A 12,649-nucleotide genomic window follows, 5' to 3' on the forward strand; every position below is an offset into this window, starting at 1 on the left:
TCCTTGACAATAAACATGATCAGTTGTTAGTGAAACCAGCCGGAGCTTCCACCCTGGCAGAAGCACCCCTTCCATGGTGGGAAATCAAAGGTCACGATATCGCTGATGTTTTCATGGTCTTGACAGATGAAACTGTCTAATGCAGGGTTGCCGTTTTATAAGGGGAAATATTCTAAGAAATCGAAATTTGCATTGCTGTATGGCACAATCGTTTGCCTTCTGCCAGCTTGTGCTAAATACCGTATTTTTTGCTTTATCAGACACACTAGACCACAAGACGCACCTAGTTTTTGGAGAAGGAAAACAAGAAAAAAATATTCTGAATCTCAGAAGCCAGAACAGCAAGAGGGATCGCTGCGCAGTGAAAGCAGCATTCCCTCTTGCTGTTCTGGCTTCTGTGATAGCTGCGCAGCCTGCATTCGCTCCATAAGACGCACACACATTTCCCCTTGCTTTTTAGGAGGGGAAGAAGTGAGTCTTATAGAGCAAAAATACGGTAGGTTTGTGTTACGTGGCAGACTGCATCCCAACCTTTCTACCTTGATTTTATCCTAGGGGAGCGACCTTACAAATGTCAAACCTGTGAACGGACCTTTACTCTGAAGCACAGCTTGGTTCGCCACCAGCGTATCCATCAGAAAGTAAAAAGCGCTAAGAACCACGAGAAGGAGAGCGACCGAGAGGATGGCCACTCTCGGGGCGAGGAAGAAAGCGAAAACGAGTCTCTCCACAGCAGCACCAACCCCATCTCGGAAAACGAGAGCGAGTCGCTTGCTGGGCTGGGAAGCCATTCCCCAGTCACCAGGAGCCGCAAGGAAAGCCTTGTCAACGCCGCCAAGGAGGCCGTTTGCAAAGAAGACAAACCCACCGCTGGGAGTCGGACGGCAGGCTCATGTCCTGCAGAGTCCAGCAAGAATGCCCAGAAGCAAACAGAGTCCCGAGGGAAAGGTGATCGCGGGAGCCCGTCTGGCTTCATCCAGGACTTGCTGGAGATTCACAACAAAAAATCTTCCATGAGTCACATTCTCGCCTCTGCAGAGAGTGCACCTCAGCTCTTGGGAGTCGAATGACGGCTGCAGAATCATCAGCCGCACCCCCAGCGAACTGACCCGGCGTACATGGAATAAAGTTGACAATGCAAGCTTTTTTTTCTTTTTCTTTTTTGAGATGCTGAATTGGCCTCCTGTCAATTATGCAGGAATGGGCTTTGAGGGCTGGGGAATTGGTGGGAGTGGGAAGATGGCAGTCTGGATTCAGTGCCATAAGTCTTTCAGTATAAAAAAAAATGCAAAAGACTACAGTTATATACTGATTTGAGTGCCTTACTACTTTATTAGGTCTTTTGGTATCATAGGTTTTTTTAAAAAAAACACACACACGCAAACAAAAAGATGATTTAAAAAAAAAAATATTAATGACAATTATTTGGAGAGGACCTTTTTCATTTGAGCATTAATGTTACCTTTTGTATTGGGGTGTGTGAGCTTGTTACTGTATATCTGTGATAGCCGCTTTTGTGTGTTCTCTGAGCTGGAAACAAGGAGTCACTGGGGCAAGGAAGCCCTTGGAAACTTGCAGCCGATAACTGGAAGAAGATTTTGAGAAACCCCCAACAGAGGAACTAGAAATAAGGTGTTGATTTTGTTTTCCTATTCTTGATTTGCTACTTTTCTTTTTGTACTTGCCACACGGGGTGGGGGGAGAGTCAAAACCAGTTCCAGGTGTAAACATGGTTGATTAAACTTGGTCCAAGCCAAAAACCAGGAAAAGCGAAATGTTCAACCTCACTCGATTCTGCTTCTCTGCCTCTCCCCTTCCGCGTTAGCGATGATGATGTCCTAGCTACTGTCCTTTTGTAAAAGGCTCTTTCTGGCCCTTGTGGACTTAAAGACTCTACAGAAAGAGTTGCATAGCGACTTTAAAAAAAAAAAAGAAACCTATGGAAATTATGCACCCACTTGTTATATATATATGTTTGATTTGTGCTTCAATATATTATTGTTATTTTAATATTTTATAAAAAAAAAATTTTTTTGTCAGTTTGCTAATCTCTGCGTTCAGCAGAAACCAATGGGCAATATTTGCCCACGGAAATCTACAACGCCGTTTGGATTGCCTGCTTAAATGTTTGTGATCTAATCTCTCCCCGACTCTCCCCGTCGGGATTGCAACTCTTCTACTGTATTTGCACGGAGTCCTCTGATCTAGAGAATCAAGTGTAGGCCAACTCAAGCCCCGTTCACACAACCAGAGCAGATAGATTGAACGAGTGTTCCAGGGAGGGAGGGAGGGAGTGGGATTGTAAGGGGGGGGGGGGGGGAGAACCACCACTTGTGCCCTATGCGCATACACATTGTACATGTGTGTGTATGTGTCATTTTATTCTTCGATTGCAGGATCCCTGGTCCACATGCACCCAGGTGGCATGGCTGTAGGGTTGTTCACATGGTCACCTGAGCATTGCTGCCAATCCCCTCCTTCCTTCCCGCTGTGTATTCAGTTTATCCAAGTTGGTTGCATTGACAAGGCCTAAGCCGTTGTTAAAATGGCACGGGGCGTGGGCAGGGGGCATTTCATGGGTGAACAGTTCAGTGTGAGTGAGTGAAAAGGAGAAGGATTGATGGAATTAGCAGTAGGCTGGCGCGGAGAGAAATGCGAGGGGCAAGGAGGTCCCCCAAATTGCATGAGGAGGGAACTGCAGGATTCTGTGAAGTTGACGTTGTTCGAAACTGCAATAGTTGCGTTATCAATTTTTTTTACGTTAATGAGCACGATGATTCAGTCTTCCAGATTAAATGTAGAAAAGAAAATTTGCAAGCCTTAAATGATGCCGCTACCTTACTGTGCTTTAAAGCAAAATAAAGAAAATACTACCGGCGATAAAACTAGGGATTGACAAAATAAATTTCCTTCCCAAAATTTCCCATGAAGCCAGGATTAGACTGCATATCCTGTTGCTGGCAGCAGGAGCCATTGCAAGTCAACCACATTAGGACTGTGACCCGCAGACCAGTTAAGCTGGCATGCTGGGATGTAAGCTTTATTTTCACCCTGAACCTATTTATTTAGAGGGAGAAAAACAATCCATTAGTTTGAACTTCCTTCTCTTGAATCACATGATCAAGATTACCTGCGTTGTTACATTCCTTCATTTGCATTTAAAGATACAGACACAGAGTTGGATTTAAATTGTGCCTCTCGGTCACGTCGCTGCCATCAGGCTCTGCAGAATGGCTCTCACAGATACATTTCATGAGTTTTCCGAGGTCTGTGTGTCATGCTCTATATTCGACCTTTCCAGCTTGATGGAAGCACACATCTTTGGATGGTTTCACCAATTCTGTAGCTTCCTTTTTTAAAATGTTGGGAAGTAACATTGGGCTTGTCCCTCAGTTCCATTGGCCGTGAGTTTAGTTCTCATACATTGACTTCCCATCTCTCCTGTAAGAACGGAGCCTTTGGAAGTGGGCAATGGAACTGTAGGTGTGCGAACCTTCAGAACTGAAAACAGAACAGAACCAACTTCTATAGGATGGGCTCTGCTGGGTTTTACCTGTAGTCTGCTGCAGACTGTTCACCAGCTTAGACCCAAGTATTCTTGTTCAGATTGACTTGTGGGTCAAGCATAAGCATTCTGCCGCAGTAGCTGGGCATTGTTCAGAAAGCTCTGGATCAGTTTCCCAAATTTGGATCTCTCCAGCTGCTGTTGGACTACAAATCCCATCATGCCTAGTTAGCAGGACCGGTGGTCAAGGATGATGGGAATTGTAGTCCAAAAACAGCTAGAGTCCCAAGTTTGGGAAACGATGCTCTGGATGGTATCCAACTAAGTCACACTCAAATGAGACCCGCTGAAATCGGTGGACTTCAGTTAGTCATGGTTAACTTCAGTCCCACTACCTTCAGTGCGCCTTAAGAGTAGAATTAGTTGGGTACCAGACTTGCCCCTTAGTCTTCTGGGGTAAGAGGGAAGTGAAGCATTTCTGGAGCCCCTGCTGTTTTCCTTCCCTGGGCCTCTTTTTCTTCTTTTTCTTCACACTGCTAACCTCTCCTGCCCTCAGTGAGGCTCCGTACCTCAAGTGATCTTGCACAGCCGCACCCCGGTATTCAGTTTGGCAATTGGAAGGACAAAACCCAACACCAATTATCTTTTTAATGTCTGCTGCTTCTTAGCACTTCGAATCAGACTGCACAGGAAGAGGGGAGAAATCATTCTGAGCTGAAAATAGTAAATATATAATAAGAAGCAAGGGGAAAGGTGTTGAGGTATAGATAAGGTTTTGTTGTCATTGAGTATTTTTTAAAAAAATGTTTTGAAACCATTCCTCCAGATTAGTAGAAAATCAGTACCGATGATTCTTTTTACAAAATCCCTCTGTTAAATGAGTCTTTTCATCAAAGCCAATTTAATGCATCCCTTAATTTTTAATTGCTATTATATTATTATTATATTATAATTATTATTTGGGGGTATTTTTGTTCTTGGGCTGGTTTTTTTTTTAAATAAATATATATATATATAAATTTGCAGCTCTCCACATTAAACTGCGCAATACTGTGGGGGAGAAGCCATTAACTAAACCAGGACTGTCAAAAACTGCTCCCATCCCACCCCAGACTGTGTGGGTCATTCCACGGACATGCCAAGTCTCTTCGCAGGCCAATTCACATGGTTTCTGTCTTTTGGGGGTGGGCGGGCGCAGGTTTGACAGACGTGAACTAAACTCTATGCTGCAGGAGTAATGTGGCAAATATTTTCCCAGCACCCTGCCGGGACATCTGCTAGCAATAATCACTATTGATTTAAAGCTTTATTTAGCCTTTATCTATATCCTAGTAGATTATAAAATCTTGCCACATTTTATTGATGTTTTTATTAGTCGCGTTTGATGGAGGAAGAAAACCCCTCTGTTCTTGTTTCCCTCCCCCTTTTGTTGATTGCCTCCCCCTCCATCCTCCTCACATTCACACCCCCCCCCCTATATTAAACTGTGAAATTTATAACGTGTTTAAACTATGGGTGAATCTTAGGCTTAGTTTTGCATGTTCAGCTAATTCGTCTCTACATCTTTCTTTTTTGTTTTGTTTTTTTTATTCCCTCCCCACCTCCTCTTCTCTCAGGGCTTTTTAAAACAACATGTCCCCTCCACCCCTTTCTGAAATTCTCTTGTTGGATTTGCAATGGAGCAAATTCTGAAAATTCAAATCACTACAATAAGCACCTGACTGTGAAAGCAATACATACGGAAGAACAGAAACAAGGTTTAAAAGAGGCAGTGACATTTGCAGCTGTAATGGCATAGCTCAGGCTTTCCCTTGGCAACCTCAAGATTCTTTGGATGGCAGCCTCCACCTGCCCCAGCCAGCATGACCAATGGTCAGGGCTGGTGGAAATTCTAGTCCAAAACCTCTGGAGGGCACCAGATTGGGGAAGGCTGACAAAGTTCATCTGGAGCTAGCTCTTCTGCTGATTTAATTCCAGCTTCGCAATGATTTATAACAGTCTTTTATCTTCTAGCACCCAAACCCCCAATTCTCCCATCACCCTAGAGCAGACACTGGAGTTACCTCCATGTCCCATGATGAGTCTCTGTGTTGCTACCCCCTGTGTTGGTTGGATCATGAAACTGTGGTGAGATGATTTGTGAGGACAGAGCAGGACACTTGGAGTAGATCCACTAGTGCAGCGTGGGGAACCTGCAGCCCTCCCAGGTGCGTTGGGGCTGCATCTCCCATTCTACCAGGCAGTTGGCCATGCTGAGTGGTGCTGATGCGAGCTGGAATCCAGGAAGATTTTGAGGAGGCATCAGGTTCGTCATCCTTGTTCTAGCCCCTCGAAGCGATTAAGGGAAAAGGTCCTGGAAAGGAAATAAGGTCTATACACTGAGGTGTTGTGGTAAATCCTTGCCTTGTTTCTTTTAGCATCATAATAGTTTTGAGGAGCCAACGTATCCATTGCAGGTTCTCCCCCTTGCGCTGTCCCTGGGCTGGTTGAGTCAAGTTTCGCTAGAGATAAGAGGATGGGGCGTGGACTGTCTTTTTTGTCCCCCCCCCCCTTGTCCCCTTGAGAAGGAAGTTCAATCGTTAAACTTTCAGCCTGTGCAAGGAAACAACAATTAGTGTGTAGAATCCACATGCAGATATATATAATATTATTATTTTTTTCTAAAGGGAACTTCTTAAAAAAAAAAACTGCTGCTACAAGTTATGTACAAGACTGGTTTATGCCACATGAACAGAGAATCACGCGTTTTGTTTGGTTGTTTCTATTCCTCTTCTCATTCAGTTGTATGTTACTTCCAAATTCAACATGATGAAAGTAATTGCTGTTCTGTATCAAACAATCTTCGCAATAAAATGTTATATTTAAAAAAACAACAGCAACCTTGGAGGTCGCAAAATATGCATTAATTCTTTTGGGGGGGGGGCGTTGTATGTGATTATATTTTAATCCAGTCTGTTGCAAGTGACATTTCTAAATGAAGCATGTGCTGAGGGATAGTTCACATTTCTTTTTGTCCTGCCAACTGAAGCTAAGTAAATTTTCTCCCAAACATAAATACCGTATGTGTGTTTCACTACTAATTTCCGGTGAAGCTGCAGTGTTAGTCTGTTGCATCAAAATCAACAGCGGTATTCTGTGTGGCACCTTTAAAGGCTAGCAACTTTTGTAATGGTGTAAACTTTAATGGGCTAGAGTACATCTAAGAAAGTAGGCTTTAGCCCATGAAAGCATTATGCCATTATAAAAAAAAAAGTTAAGTTGCCAAAACACTATGTACAGTGGTACCTCGGGTTACATACGCTTCAGGTTACGGACTCCGTTAACCCAGAAATAGTGCTTCAGGTAAAGAACTTTGCTTCAGGATGAGAACAGAAATCGTGCTCTGGTGGCGCAGCGGCAGCTGGAGGCCCCATTAGCTAAAGCGGTGCTTCAGGTTAAGAACAGTTTTAGGTTAAGTACAGACATCCGGAACGAATTAAGTACTTAACCTGAGGTACCACTGTATTAAGTAGTGGGTTGACAAAGCAGACGAGACAGGGATTTCTCCAAGTGGTTCTTTATAGTAAGCTGGAACTGAACTGAACTAAACAGCTCAGCTGGCCTGCTTTTATAGGCAGCCGGCTGTCAACACTAACAATATCCCAGGGTTTCCCGCCTAAATTAACTGACGTGGACCTGAGTGAAAACTATATACACAATACCCCTGGTGGCAAGGGTGAGAACTTCAATACATAACACTATGTTTATTAGTAGTGATTTAAATTGGTCATGCTTGCTGTTTCACCTCTGTTGAATTATTTGATCATTTATTTAGTTGCTAGGCCATTGGAATAGATAATATCCTAATTACTTTCCCTCATTCCTCTCTGAAATTTATGCCACCAAAATCCAACTTAGAGGAACAGTGCCTTTGCCTGACTAATAATCAATAAGAAATAATAGCAAAAGGGAAAGGATTCTTAGTTCTTAAATGGGAGGAATTGCTCTTGGTCATGTCTCTCTCTTACCACTGGGAGGCACACTTAAAAGGACAAGCAACCCTGGAAGAAAATCGGGCTTCTTTTAAATTCTCTCACACGCTGACACTTCCTTGTAAAAACTGGCCACGGACACTCATAACCCCCCTGGAGGCAATTAACTTTGACACACACAATAGAGGAATAGCGGCCAAGTTTCCATATGCAGAAGGATTTGAAAATAAGAACAGGCAGTCCTAGCAGCATTAATGTTTGATTTGTGGTGTCTTTTAATAATTTCTTCTTACTGGGAACTGCCTTGAATGGGATTTTTAAAAACTTAAATAAGCTGACCATTTTGCAATGTGTGTAGATGTCATTAGGGCAGAGGAGGAGGTGGATAGCAAGGCTTTTGAGATGCCTAAGGCCCTCAAATATAATTTTGCAATTGATGTGGAGACCGTGGAACTTGGCCCAGGGAGAGCCTGTTTCTCAAGGAAGTGGGCCGCCAACATCTTCCAAGTTTCAGGTGCTGAAAGAAGGTCTGAAGCCAGATTGAAATGGGGTAAAATTATTGGCTTTCTAAATTCTCCCCAGGCCATAACGCTCACCAGGCCTCCTCTGCACCAGACTAGAGTTTGTCCTTGAAATGTGGCAATGCTTCTTGCTTTCCTCTTTAGTTTTTTGGGGGGTTTGCAGGGGATAGGCAGTTTGTAGCATACTGTTGCTCCACCCACTAATGCCTCTTGCACCACACCACAGACATGCGTCCTATGGAAAGTTGACCCTCAGACTGAAAACGTTTCCCTGCCTCTATTCTAAAGCTTTGCCAACATTGTGTGGGTTTGCGTAGCTTGAGCTTTCGTTGTCCTTGATTTGTGCGGGAGGCTCTTCGAGCCTGCATCAAGTTTTAAATGTTGCTCCACACCAACCTAATCTCCATGAGCAGTGTGAGATGCCAAGGGCACTTACCAGGGTCTGTGTTCCCTTGGGGGGCAATTAAGACACATTAGAGCAGTGTTTCCCAACCTTGGGGCTCCAGCTGTTTTCGGACTACAACTCCCATAATCCCTAGCTAGCAGGACCAGTGGTCAGGGGTGATGGGAAGTGTGGTCCGAAAACAGCTGGAGTCTCAAGGTTGGGAAACACTGCATTAGAGACTGTGGTGTCTTTATGAGATATGATTTATTTACACACACACACAACCTGCACCTAGACGGAGGGGATGCAGAGCGTTCGGTTGGGTTCAGAGGCATCCTATTTACCCATCTCCTGTCTCTGTCACAGTCTTTGCCAACTATCCACTGTGTTGGCTGCCCTTCAGTTCCTGTATGGAGTTCTGCCCACTTCCTTTTCCTTCCCAGCAGCACTTGCTGAAAACAGCAACTCCCTGTCTGCTTCCAACATCCCAACCTGGTCACCCTGGCGACCCCTCTTTCCCAAGCCCATTGCAGAAGACATTTCCCTCCACTGTTCACATCAAATACTGCCCAAATTTGGAGACCCAAAACTGGGATGCACATCTTCTGGGGCATACCCTCTGGCAAGTCATGTGGCCCTCACTCTCTTCCCTGCGCCCCAAAACTTGGCCCTGAAGAAAGCTGTTTTTCAGGGGGTGAGCCCAGTGAGAGATTGTGGCACCCAAAATGGCCGGCACGATGTCCCGCTTTTTCCGGGACACCTGGCAGATATGACATCAGTAGCCCTTTCCCAAAAGCTACTAGGCCAGAGGGTCTTCTCCTTCGCCCATGGCTTACCATTATCCAACAAACCAGGCCATTCTCAGCCTTTTGTTTCTTCAGTGACCCAGTGAGCCATTGCCAGCCCGACCTCATGAGGGAGATTGCCACTATTATTTCCTAGCCTTTGTAAATTTATAAGTTTGTCCAATTTCTAACCCTTCACTGAATATAGTGGTTATGTAGTGGTCGGCCCTTCACAACTCATAACATCATGATGCCTGTTGCTTATCGGAGGAATGGAATAATTTCTGATATTATGTCTATTCCAGCTTTCGCTCAACTTGCATACATGATTCTCTGCCTCCCCAGTTTTATTCTCACAATGGCCCTGTGAAATAGGTTAGGCTGAGAAGCACTGCCTGGCCCCAGGTCGCCCAGTGAACTGCATAGCTGAGGAAGGGCCAGATGCAAATGTGAGTTTGAAGCATCTGTTGTTGCAAGTTCTAATTCTGTGGCTCTCAAGACTGTCGATCCTTAGTCCATTTTTTTTCAAGCAACTGAAATAACTCTGCCTTTGCTTTCGGGGCGTGTGGAGTGCTCAGATGCATAAACCAGGCACGGAGAGTGCATGTGTGTGGCCCCTGTGTGTGCAGCTTTGAAAAGCAGACCACCCAAAATTAAGCGTGGGGTGTCGTCATATCTCTGCACGTCTTCCAAAGCCACTTCTGGTTCTTGTTTGAAACCTCTCCAGTTTCAGCTCCTGCGCCCCTTCCAGGTTTCGTAATGAGGGCGAGCGTGAGCTGCTAAATAACAGCTGACAGCCTGCCGTGGCACTCAGGATGCATAAAAGCTCGAAAAAGACCCAGGTGTGTAGTGGAAGCTTTGCATCAGAATTGCCAGCAGATGCCAGCATGTCTCTTGCTGGCAATTTGAAAACAACAACAAAAAACAACAACATGCAAGTAAACAACATTTGGCCATCATTATTCTTGTTTAGTTTCTGGTACCTGATGACAAATGTGGGAACCCAGCCTTGGAAACTGAGCTGTAAAAGTTAGTAGCGCCCCCCCCCCCCCCCGCGAATCCTGCCAACTTGCCCACTCACTGTCTTACTCATTGGTGGTTCAAAAGCAGATTGAAGAGCAGGGGCTGCGAAGGAATGGCACAACATTTTAAGGAAGCTTCTCTGCATGGTCACTTAGGGGGTGAGGTGGATTCTTGCTTGCCAGAGCTAACCAAGCAAGTGTTGTTTACAAACCCATACAGCTTGGAAAGTGAACAGTTATTGTCAATGCGGCTCTCCACCCACCCCATCCCAGCAGCAACAGTATTTGCTGACAGTCGGTACATTTACGAGTTGTTGGAAGGTATCTGTTTTTGTAAAACGGCACTGCAGATTCTATGAAGTTTGTCTGAGCCCCATTTGGGGGTCCCTGGGTCATCTGCGGTGAGGCAGAGCATGACTTGCTGTGTTGCCTTTGAAACTCTCCAGTGAAGGTCAACTGGGGGTGTCTCTGAAATCCTTTCAGTGTCACGTGAAGACTATTGTTTTTATTTTGTTGTTGTTGTTGTCCAGTCTGTTATTTGCATACATCATTATTAAATACTATCATCATTGCCCCCACTCTATTCTACACTTTACAAACACCTTGGGGAAGCTGTACACCTGAAAATTAAGATGTGGGTGCTTAAAATAAAACGAACAATTGCTTTAATTAGAATGCTTCCAGATAGGGATCACAGAACTGTATAGAGTGGGAAGGAATCCTAAGGGTCATTTAGTCCAACCCCCTGCAATGCAGGAATCCTGCTCACAGTCGAACCACCAACCTTCTGGGCAACAGGCAGACCCATTGCGTGATAGTAGGAATCAGTGTTGCACAGGTATACATGTTTTTCCCCTGCAGGGTTCCCATTACATCATCATCAAAATGCCAGCCTATATATTTGTGTGTGTGTGTGTCTGTGTTGTACTAATAAACCCATTATACAGCCACTGTCACTCCTGATATGTGAGCTCATTCATGCATCCCCCCCCCCCTTTGGTGGATGGATTGGTATGTGTACGGTGATATTTTGGTGGGCAGCCTCTACCACAAGTCCTCGCCTTCCATTTGCTCCTCACCCGAACACAACCAAACCATTTTATTTCTGGAAACCCAAATGGTAACGTGTGCCAGTTGCAGCATGCCTAAAGTATACCATGGGATGAAAGGGTTCGCGCACACACACACACACACACTGCAGTCACAATTGGGAATAATAGTACAGTGGTACCTCGGGTTACAGATGCTTCAGGTTACAGACTCCGCTAACCCAGAAATAGTACCTCAGGTTAAGAACTTTGCTTCAGGATGAGAACAGAAATTGCACGGTGGCAGCAGCGGGAGGCCCCATTAACTAAAGTGGTACCTCAGGTTAAGAACAGTTACAGGTTAAGAACGGACCTCCAGAACGAATTAAGTTCTTAATCCGAGGTACCACTGTAGTAGTAGTAGTAGTAGTAGTAGTAATAATAATAATAATAATAATAATAATAATAATAATAATAATTTATACTATCCTTCATTCAAAGTTTGCCGGGCAGTTCACAATATAAAAATAAAACATGGGAACACAAAACCCATAATAAAACAAAAACAAACCAATAACTTCCTCCCACAAACACGTTTAAAAGGCCAGAGAATGTTAATCAGCCCAAGGCCTAGTTGAAGTAGCCACCTGTTCAAGAACCTTGCCCAAGAAGGGGAGACTGGCAACTGGCCGGTAGTTACTTAGATTTTCCAGATCCAAGGAGTGGTTTGACCTCTGTCTCCTTCATGGACCACCCCCCTCTCGCAGGGAGACATTTACCTCCTCCCTGTCCCCTCCCTGCTCATTTTTTTAATTAGCCAAGGGTGGCAACGGTCCAGAGTGCAAGCGATCCAACACCGATTCTCTTCTCACACCCCACCCCCAAGCTGCTTTTAGTTAAGGAAGAATGTACCCCATGCTAAACGCACAAAAGGGAACATACTACTAGAGTTTTCATCCTCAGAAGAACCCTGTGAGGTAGATTAGACATTTTCCTCTCAGGCAGAGACATGGGTTTGACCTGCAGCTCATGTAGAAACTGCTCTTACCAAACAGGAGCTGCGAGGCACTGTGGAACAGGAGTGATTTTGCACATGGGGATTTGTTTTAAATAGCATTTCCTCTCCAACCTCTCATCTTTTTTTAACACCCATGATTGATGTGGAAGTCTGAAAGTTTGACTCCTATAGATGTGTATGTGCGTATGCATGAGAACTTCCTTCCTTTCTATAAACGGTCCCCTTTTGTTGCTGTGGTGAGGACTCTCCTCCTGTCGTCCCGGTTCCTGACCCTGACAGACTCCCCTGAGCTGCTTGAATGGATGTGGAAAAGTGGCTCACGCAGAGTTCTGTGAAACCCGACAAGCCCAACAGCTTCTCCTCTTGTTTCCCTCTCTGCTCTGTGAGGAAGGAAAAACCCAGCAGGCTGTTAGC

General features: G+C 44.8%; 1 protein-coding gene across 23 annotated transcripts in view; it reads left to right on the forward strand.

The window, feature by feature from the left end:
- The window catches only part of RREB1 (ras responsive element binding protein 1), a 125,250-nt gene extending 118,872 nt beyond the window's left edge, over nt 1-6,378 (forward strand). For all 23 annotated transcript variants that reach the window (XM_083449282.1, XM_083449272.1, XM_083449264.1 and 20 more), the window contains one exon: nt 556-6,378. In XM_083449282.1, coding sequence (XP_083305408.1) covers nt 556-1,070 — 515 coding nt within the window. In that variant the 3' untranslated portion in view covers nt 1,071-6,378. The remainder of the gene's footprint in view (nt 1-555) is intronic.
- Nucleotides 6,379-12,649: the final 6,271 nt, after the last annotated feature.

The sequence above is a fragment of the Podarcis tiliguerta genome (genome assembly GCF_965153285.1).
Source record: "Podarcis tiliguerta genome assembly, chromosome: 7".
Taxonomy (NCBI): domain Eukaryota; kingdom Metazoa; phylum Chordata; class Lepidosauria; order Squamata; family Lacertidae; genus Podarcis; species Podarcis tiliguerta.